The sequence below is a fragment of the Benincasa hispida genome, chromosome 9 (assembly GCF_009727055.1).
Source record: "Benincasa hispida cultivar B227 chromosome 9, ASM972705v1, whole genome shotgun sequence".
NCBI classification, from domain to species: Eukaryota; Viridiplantae; Streptophyta; class Magnoliopsida; order Cucurbitales; family Cucurbitaceae; genus Benincasa; species Benincasa hispida.
The window spans coordinates 8,699,558-8,709,966 of NC_052357.1; the positions used below are offsets into that span (position 1 = coordinate 8,699,558).

A 10,409-nucleotide genomic window follows, 5' to 3' on the forward strand; every position below is an offset into this window, starting at 1 on the left:
AATCACTATTATAGAGAGTGATAGAGCTCCATAAATGTCTATAACTGATAGAAAGTGATAGAGTTCTATCACTTTGTATCACTGATAGACAGTGATAGAGCTCTATCACTGTCTATCAGTGCAAAGTTCTATCATTGTCCATCAGTAGTTCTATTATTGTCTATCATTGATAGATAGTGATAGAGTGTTATTACTGTCTATTAGTGATAGACAATGATAGAACTCAATCACAGTATATCCCAAGTGATAGATAGTGATAGAGTTCTATGACTTACTATCTATCAGTGATAGAGCTCTATCACTTTATATAACTGATAGATAGTGATAGATTGAAAAACTATCTATATGCGCAACAACAAATAAAAAATAAAGAATAATAAAAATTAATGAAAGATTGAAAAGAATGCAAATACAACAACCAAATTGATAAAATTCTAATATGCTGAAAACCTAAAAAAGAACAACAACAATAAGAAGAAAGCCTACATCATATGAATGATCTAAAAACCTAGAAAATAAGAGAAGAGAAGAAGAAGAAAGAGCGCAGGACAGAAGAAAAGAAATTGGGGGAAGCGAAGAATCCATTATCGATGATGGACGAAGGATAGAAGAATCCATTATCAACGGGGAAGAAGCCATAGACGGACGCATGCAAAAAATCAAAGAAGAAAATCAAGGAAGAAATGTACACTTGCAAGCGTAGAAAATAGAAAAAAATCGTACCGTGGTCGAGGAAGACAGTATTCGATGAAGAAGATCGACGAGGCGTTGAGGAAGATCGACGATCGGCGAAGCTGAGATTTCAAATCGAGACGAAGATAACACACGAATTTCAAAAAACAAGGAAACCTAATATTTTCTTGCTACAAATTGTAAATAGTTTTGTTTTTTTTTCCCTATTTATAAGAATTACTCTAATTGGGTTTTGGTAAACTCGTTTTTTTTTAAAAAAAAATGAAAACCCATTAATAGAAAATTAATGTTATTTGATTCATTTTAATAAATATACGTAAAATTGACTCATTGGATTTGACACAAGTTCTCTAATATTTAAACCCATTTTTCCAATAAAAATCAACTTAACAAACGCATCGGGTACATGCTAAGAAAAAAATTATCGTCCAGACTCCAAACCATTTCAAGAGATGGGAAGCAGGAAGCTACATCTATTGAAATTTACGAGGAGGTACAAGTTTTCAATATTTTACAATGCAACACAAATGAACATGATCCTGGAATCCCCATCGGAAATTGAACAATTTTTCACCTCGCCATTGGAGCGGCTTCACTGTAATCCATAACAATGGACATCATGTTCACGGAATTCGTCGAATCGAAACCTCGACTCTCCGGCGTCCGTTCCAATTCCATGGCCAAACAACTTTTCAGTTCGGCCACCACTTGGTTCATCGTCGGTCTTCTTGCAGAGTTCCCAGATACACAACTTAACGCCACCTCCACTGCCTTCCAAACTGAGTTAGCATCATATTTTCCTCCCAATCTTTCGTCAACTATTCCATTTATGTCCCCTTGAGCCACCATCGAGTTTACCCATTTACTGATATGAACGTTTTCTTCACTTCTTGATATCACAGGTCTGCAGCTGATTATCTCCAACAGAGCCACTCCAAAGCTGTACACATCGCTTTTCTCCGTCAGCCTGTTCGATAAGTAGTAGCTGAAAGACAAGCCATGAGGTTAAATTTATTAGGGTTTCGAAAATACTAAATAGGATCTTCTACTTTGATATCATGTTGGGTCACTGTAGAATTTATTGTTTCGTTGGTTCATATTCTTTAATCTAAGATGCAAAAGAGATCATATTGACTTGGAAATTGGGAGGGAGTGAATCAAATTTGGATCCTGTTCTTACTCTGGATCAAGGTAACCAGGGGTGCCAGCAACAATGGTGGACATGTAGTTGTTAGTCTTGTTGCCATCTACTGGGAAGCTTTTGGATAAACCAAAATCTGCAAGTTTGGCTTGGAAATTCTCTGTCAATAAGATGTTTGTTGTTTTCACATCTCTGTGGATTATGGGTGGTTTGCAACCGTCGTGCAGGTACTCCAATCCTGTTTTGGATAGTTAGAAATTGTCTTATGTCGTTTAGGTGTTTGTAAAAAATGCTCATGTGAAACATTCAATTTACCTTGTGCTGCATCCATGGCTATCCGGAGCCTATCTTGCCAACTTAAGACATACGAACTCGTTTCTGTTTGAGTTTGACAAGTTGGAAAAAGGGGGAAAAAAAACTTGTGTCAATTTTTTGGGTTTTGGGCTGATCTACAAAACCTGAGTTGAAAATTATAAATATTTGGTTTTTAAAAATTAAATTTATAAACACTATTTCCACCTATGAATTTGATAAAATTCAAACCAAACTAAAATGATATTAAAATATAAAAGGTAAACCACTACAGGATAAACCTAGCGAGCCCTAATTCATCAAAATGATGTTTACTCTCCTCCGTTCTGCTCCGTTTATTTCTTACCACTCCATAACAACCTCCTTATCTAATTTACTAATATACCTTTAAAATATCCTAATAATACCCCAATAACATTCCTATAAGAGAATTTTTTTTTTTTTTTTCATTCTACTTTTAAGGAATGTTTTCAAAATCCAGTGCAAAATTTGAAAGCCAAAAAATATAGTTTTAAAACTTTATTTATTTATTATTATAATTTTTTTTAATTTGACTATGAATACAAATGTTTTCTTCTGACGGTTGAAAACTATTGTAAACAATGATGAGAAACATGCACAATTTTAAAAAATATAGAACCAGGGTGGAAGTTTTTCTTTAGCTAATTCAAGTAGATCACCTGAAAGATGCTCTGCTAAGTTTCCTTTGGCCATGAACTCATAAATGAGACCAAGGCGGTCTCCTTCGTTCAAATACCCCACAAGATTTGTCAAGTTTTTATGGTGAACTCTCAAAAGAAGTGTAACCTGCAATATGGAAAACAATACTTTGATGTATTATAGGGATGAAGCTGACTACTTAGAGATAAACTTTAGTGATATCCACATGCCTCTGCTTGAAACTGTTGATAACCTTGACCGGAAGCTTGAGAAAGCATCTTCACGGCCACTTGAGTGTCATCTATGGTGCCATAGTAAACCATCCCAAAACCTCCTTTTCCTAGAATTCTCTCGAAATTATTGGTCATCCTCAAGACTTCTGAATATGTGAACTGCCGCCTCCTTGTCTCCAACAAGTGATCGCTTATTTGGTCGTTGGTTCCTGAGGGATCCACCTTTGGAACAACAGTTTCATTGCGCCGTTTCTTTCTTGATTTAACAATCCAAAGGATGATGATTGAAACTACAATGATGAGTATCAATCCCCCAATTGATGCTACAATTGGAATAACGACGCTAGTCTTCTTCTTACTACTACTCTTGCACGAATCTGATGTACAATCTAGATTTGGATTCCCTTGAACACTATCTCATAGAAAATATGCGAATCAGTTTCGTGTTTTGATGAGAAGATTACAGTCTATGAAGGCACATCAAATTTACAATTATGTTAACATAAAGCAAAAGTTTTTGTTAATTAGGAATTAGACCTTAACGATAATGAACCATTATCGTGTCTCTTGAGGAGTTCAGATGGAACAGAGCCTGTGAGCTTGTTGTTATCTAACTTTCTGTAAAAAGAGAAATCAATGATATTTTAATATTGTGCATCTTAAATCCCACCACTCATGTTGAGTTATGCCTGTTACTTACAAGACTTCAAGGTTTGATAAGTTAGACAGAAAATCTGGGATATTTCCCGTCAAGTCATTGTTTGACAAGTCCCTGAAAATATCAAAACTGGTTAAATGAAATCTCTATAGTAGTTCCTATCAAGGTAGGGGTTGTACACATCTAACCATTTACTTACAATATTTGTAGCATTTGTAGATTCTCTATACTTTGAGAAATCTCTCCTGCCAATCCACTTGATGACAAATTCCTGAAGAAGAAAAAAAGGTTAATTATTTCATGTAAATGGTTAGGAAGGAATATTTGGTCGTGAGTTGCTTACAAAGACACGATTCTAGGAACAGTTCCATTTGTTTTGGTACAAGCTATACCCTCCCAGGGGTATGCTCTTGGAACGCATGGATCTCCTTCCCAATCTCTGACTATTCCATAAGTTGACTTGATGCTTGTTATTGCACCCACTAATTATTCATTTGCCATACAAGGATTAGAATCAGCTTAAACGTCAATGGTGAAAGGAGAATTTTAAGATAGAGAATAAGATTTAGTAAATACCATCTCCTTGATCTGACGTTAGCTCTAACAGATCTATTGCCGAATAAATTTCCATGGCATTTATGATTGGAGGGTGTGTTGAATTTTCGATTGGTATGAGTGAGAATAGATGCTTTTTTTTTGGTGTTGGTAATGGTCCTTGGCTAAAAATCGTTGTTGTGGACAAGTAGTCGGGAATGAGAGGACCATACCAAACACTCCCATTATAGGTGATGTTGAATCCTCTTGTTTGATTGGGTTGGAGTTTTTCAACTTCAGCAAAGTGCATGTATACATAATACTGTGTGTTTTCATCTTCAGTCTCCCACCAAATTTCCAGGGGCTTTTTTGTATCTATTCTAATAGCTGCAGTTTCCATGACAATAGACCCTGGCTCGTAGGTATTTGGATCTATTGTAAGTGCACTACTTATGCTTGTCCACTCGCCCCAATTGTAAGGCACCCAAAATCGATCATATGTATCATTAGGAAACCTGAAGAGAAGTTGAGACACATTTTTTAGGAGAATTATGAGTATCCTGATTAGAACATGGTACATGTATTATAGAAATAAAGTTCCTTTGCAACCAACCTGTATGTGAGGTTCGTTGTTGTACCCATATCTAATCGGTAGGAAAGCAACAATGATCTTGTCAAGACCTTATAAGTCTCATTTGGCAAAGGTCTAAATTCCAATGAAGAGATGAATGGAGTTCCAGTGTTTGTGTTGACGAGACAAATTTGTACTTGATTGTCTAAGGTTACATGTATAGAATCTACTGTGGTATCCATATTTTCATCAGTGAAATTCACCATCTTCCATAAGCTATCTCCTAAGTAGAGATTGAATTTCGGCAGTTGGCTGAGCCCATCGTAATTTCCATAGAAAAAACTTGCTCGCATCAAATACTTGGTGCCCTTTTTTACACTTATATCGTAGCAATTTCTACGTCCTTGGGGAAAGCTTCTAACATGATGATATTGTTTATATAGAAATTGGTTATAATTAGAGGATAAGCTTTTGCTTACACCACTTTTTATATAAGCAGCATCAGAAGTAAATTGAAGTGTTGTTGTTGGTTCAATGTAGTTTGTGTTTGGTGGCAATCCACAATCTAAGCTTATGAAGCCTAACATACAAACAAATGAAACTTAGTTGATTAATTGTATGAAGAAACAAGCGTTAATTAGACCGAGTTTAAGATAAATATACATACCTAATTGACCTTGAGCTTGAACAAGATTGACAAGAGCTAGGCCACTCAGAAAAGCAAAGAGCAAATATGTTGAAACATCCATGATTAGATTACCTTCTTAATTTGATTTTCGTTGAGTTATATAACTATAATTGATGATTTGCAACAAGTATATGTAGTTTTCACTAATAAACAAAGATTTAACTTAATTGACATTTTTAGATTGGTGTGACAGCTTATAGATACAATTGGACCAGGTCAAATTCAATTAGCTAAGCTTGAGTATACATATGTATGCAGATGTATTAATAATTTTATTTTTATTTTTAGTTGCAGGTGAATTTACAATAATTTCATTGACCAAGGGATATACATTAAAAGGTTTTTGTATGGATGATTCTTTTTCAAGCGTGTTTATGATTGATGATCCATCCCCGACAAAGTATGAATTCTAACCCTTTTTTATAATGTATTGCGTCAGGGATGACCATATCTATGGTAGTCCTAACACGATAGCTATCTCTATCGCGATTTCTAATTTTTCTATCCAAAAAAAACAAAGTGTGAGAAAAATTAAGGAAAACACAACAAATTAACGGTACACATTCTAATGTATCGTGTTAGGAATGACCATGTGTAGCTCGAATGCGATCTATCTCTATTACGAACTTATTTTTCTCACCCAAAATACAACAAACTTTGAGAAAAAAAATAAGGAAAACGCAATAGAAAAATGGAGATCGCAATAGAGATGATCATCGCGTTAGTGCTACATAGATATGGTCACCTCTAGCGTGATACATTATATATATATAAAAAAAAAAAAAAAAACAGTAGTGGGATGTGACGTAAACAAAAGCAATTTGAAAATGGTCACTCGTAAAAAAAAACTCTATACATTAATATCTTTTGATGTTTATGAAAAAAAAAATGAAGTTTTGTTAATGGTATTTGTAGTTTTGCAAAATTAAATTTATTTAATAGTTATTATGATTTTCCCCCAATAATTTGGGGTTGAAATTCAAATGTTTTTGTTTTAATATAATTGGGGCAGGTATATTCGAACCACAAATCCATGATTACTAACACTTATATACTAATTGAGTTATGCTTGATTTAGATGAAATTGGAACCTTAAGAATAAGAATAATGTATAATCTTTAATTATTGTATTTTAGATGACGATCACTTCTAATTTCTAGAAGCTTAAATGTTATGTTGTTTATTATTATTGGCTTTATATTTTGATTAAAATTTACCCCAGTTTAGAAAAATCACCTAGTTAAGTTATGGATAGGTACAATTAAAGAAACACGGGGTGTTTGGAGAGCTGAATTAGTTACTATAGTCAGTAGTGTCTATGGGTTATAATAGTCTGTATGTAAGGGAGTGCTTAGGTCCCCAACTTTAAGTCGGTGGGAGTGGGCTATAATTATAGCCCACTCCAAGTTCAGGGGTCCAATAGTAATAGTTGGTGTTACCAATTGTTATAACTTACAATTAATTATAATATTACTATTTTAAATCACTCTTTATTATAGTGTTTATAATTTTTATTATAGTGTTTACTATTTCTTACTTATAATTTCTCTCTTTTTGTTAACGTGTTTATTATTTCTTATCCAGACTAAAATAGTCTGCATCTCAAATACAAACTATTATAACCCATTTATTATAATAAGACTGTAATAACCAACTTAGTTCCAAACACCTCCATGGTTATAATAGTCTGTGTTTGAAGCAAAAACTATTTTAGTTTAGGTAGAAAATAGTAAACATTGTAATAGCAGAAAATAGTAAACACTAACAAATAGTAAACATATGATAACAAAGAGGGGATTTGAAATAGTAAATAACATAGTTATATGTAGGTTATACTAGTTAGAAGGGATTATTAAAGATTCAATCCATTTTGAAAATTATTTTAAAAAATGTCCAAATAATTGGATATTTTCATATAAGGGATTTAATGAAATTTTTGGACCAAAATAACCCTTAGGTCGGTTGGATAGAAAATATGCATTGAAAAAATCTTTTCATATTTACAAAGTACCTTTAATATTGGAGAGAGAAATTGCATTTATTGTAGACTATTAATTAGTTGAGATTTTCTTCCCATTTTCAATCGGAGAGAGAATACATTTAAGATGAAACTTCTCTAAGTTAAATAAATCTTTGGAAAGTAAAAATGGAGAGGTTTTAAGATTGAGTTGACATGAATTAAAAGTGCAGAAAATAAAATAGGTTGAGAAAGATACACGAGATTACCTTCGTCGATTAAGATGATGTCGATTCCTAAATTAACTAAGTATTGCCACGCAAGCTTGTTCACTTAGCTAATTGCATTGAGTAGTTGGATTGATTAGAACATTAGATTAAATTGGCCAAATCTAACCTAACACATTTTTATTCCCTAGGCAGTTTATCTATCGTTATTGGGTGATCCTAGAAAAGCTAGCAATCAAAACTATAACTATAATTAAAATTAATCATGCTATTGATACAATTACGAATAACAGAAAACTCATAAACATTTCAAGAAAAATCTCATTAAACCATAAAAAGTGTCCAACAAACCTCAAACGATGTTTGGGCCTTTAATAGTTCGTCAATATATGAATCTTGATGCCAAAATAACGATTATAGAGCAAAACATGAAGAAATCTCTAGGGTTTTGGCCAAGAAAGACCAAAGCCGAGCCTAAAGGTATAAAAATTGGTTAATCTCTCATCCCTTTAACCTAAATTCAAAGCAAATTATTTATAGACAAGGCAAAACGTTGCAACACTAAAGGATTTTTTATGTCGCAGCGTCTGGAGTTTGTAGCGTCGTAGTGCTGATGGCAACGTTGCAACGCTGGCCTGTTATTTCCACTACTTCCTTTCAGCATAGCAATGCAATGTAGAGGTAGAGTCGTGACGCTTTGAGCGATGTGATGCCTCTGCCAATGAGCGTAGCTCTACACCAATGGAGGGTTGCAATACAACACAGGGGCATTTTGGTCATTTGGCCTCTAATTCCCAGTTGATGCAATTAACCTCCAATTTGGCTCGTTTTAGCTTCATTTCGCTACTAATGTCCCATTTTATCCCTTAAATTCTCAAAACCTAGAAAATAGCAAAATAAACACATAAAATCCTAGGATAATCTCAAATTAAGTGGAGTTATATAGCACATTTATCAAGCGACAAGAGCAATTCAAATGATGGTGGATGGCGAGAACTTCTAGATTGGTGATTTCAAACAAACGATGGCAACACCCATGATGTAGTTTAGAGAACGACATGGAGATTCAGAGAGGCTTGTCAAACGACGACAATTGCTAGGTTGGTGCGATCTCACCAAAATCGAAGGTTGATTGCGCCGCTTGTTTGAAATCAGCAACAAATAGACTCCGACGAAAGACACAATGGGATGAAGACGAGAGGGTTCTTGCGCATGCAATCCAAGAAGAACCAAGGCGAAACTTCCTCTTCTACTTTTTGTAACCTTAAACATACAAAATATATACTGTGATTTACATATTCGTTTATTTTATATAAATGAGAACGATTTCTTTATTTAGATTTCTGGTTTTATGATGTATACATTTTATGTATGTTTTATGTTGAATGGGAGATATTTTGCTTTATTTATACCTACTTTTAATTTATGATATATACTGTGATATAAATTTAGTTTATGATGTATATTGTGATTTATATAGAACATTGATTCAATCTATGATTTTTATACTGTGTTAGAACTAATAAAGGAATTTGGTTAAACAATATATACTCGTAATTTATATATTATACTGTCATATAGATAATGTTATATCAAAACTTTCAAATGGTACAACCATCTATATGAAATATAATAGTACAACCGGTATATTTCATATATTGGATGGAATGTCTGTAAACATCTAATACAATATTCTAAGGTATATTAAAAAATAACAATGAATCTACCAGAAAAATCAACAAGTTGTCGTGAAACCAATTGTAGTTGAGTGCATATCAAATATATTTACCAACGTATTTCATATATTAGTTAGAACATTTGCAAATATCTAATACAATGTTTTAAAGTATATTTAAAAATGATAATGAATCTGTTAGTAAAACTAATTGCTTGATACGTGTTGGAAGGAAAATTAGGGATGAGATTGTGCACACAATCATGCGTTAGACATGGCTTAAGCTATGCGTTTACGCCCATGTGTCTGAGGTCATGCGTTAGAATGAAAATACGTTAATCTAGTATGCAATGACCATGCGTTCCTATCACAAGTTTTCTTACGCTCGCGCCAAGTATAACGCAAACGCAAGTTTGTTGGGTAATCCGAGGTCGAACACAGGGACTTGTCACTCAATAATGCTTGTGAAGCAATGCGTTTGAGGCGATGAAAAAAAAAAAAGAAGAAGTTTAATGAATTTACACACGTACTCCTACTCCTAACCAAACAGATTGAGTAATAGAAGACTTGCGATGAGAATAAGTAGATACACAACAACCATTAACGCATAGTAATGTTTATTATCTTAAATCGCTCGAATAATCCCAGCTCATCCCACTAACGCATCACACACCTCTCGGTGGTCAACCGCATGATATATCTCTATAGTGCATGGTTGCGTTGAGCATAAGATTGTGCCTATCTCTAGGAACAATGCATACTTAGCTTTAGTGTGTTCCATCTCTTACCTTCTCAGGCAGTTAGACGCGGCTATTTAACTTATAGAAGCAACGCAACAACCCATAGACAAGCCTTTCACCAAGCACAGAGGATTAACTCACTATACTCGCACAACGCACACCTCTCGGTGGGTTGCTACATGCGTCCTATCTCTAGGCTACACGATTAAGTATGCGATCGCCTTTGATAAATAAACGATGAAGGTAAATGATGATAAAGATAAAGATGATGAAGAAGATGACATTAAAGGAATCAAGAGATGCATTGATTACAAAATGTC

The 10,409-nt window shown here is 34.0% G+C and overlaps 1 protein-coding gene and 1 long non-coding RNA gene across 3 annotated transcripts; one reads left to right on the forward strand and one right to left on the reverse strand.

Annotated features, from left to right (window-relative positions):
• Positions 1 to 1,063: 1,063 nt before the first annotated feature.
• On the reverse strand, positions 1,064 to 5,772 carry LOC120086206 (LRR receptor-like serine/threonine-protein kinase IOS1). The gene is made up of 12 exons (XM_039042744.1): positions 5,470 to 5,772; positions 4,845 to 5,382; positions 4,274 to 4,746; positions 4,041 to 4,179; positions 3,897 to 3,968; positions 3,740 to 3,811; positions 3,577 to 3,657; positions 3,037 to 3,451; positions 2,827 to 2,953; positions 2,150 to 2,212; positions 1,874 to 2,072; positions 1,064 to 1,678 (listed from the first exon to the last, which is right to left on the reverse strand). Exons 1-12 carry the CDS (start codon positions 5,549 to 5,551, stop codon positions 1,264 to 1,266), a joined length of 2,676 nt encoding a protein of 891 aa, XP_038898672.1. The 5' UTR covers positions 5,552 to 5,772; the 3' UTR covers positions 1,064 to 1,263.
• Positions 1,335 to 8,994, forward strand: LOC120086209. Of its 2 annotated transcripts, XR_005484165.1 has the most exons (4): positions 1,335 to 1,476; positions 1,596 to 2,061; positions 5,779 to 5,890; positions 8,259 to 8,994. It is a non-coding gene; the product is annotated as an uncharacterized LOC120086209 (long non-coding RNA). The 2 variants fall into 2 exon arrangements; XR_005484164.1 differs by having other exon boundaries at positions 5,779 to 8,994.
• The last annotated feature ends 1,415 nt before the right edge of the window (positions 8,995 to 10,409 follow it).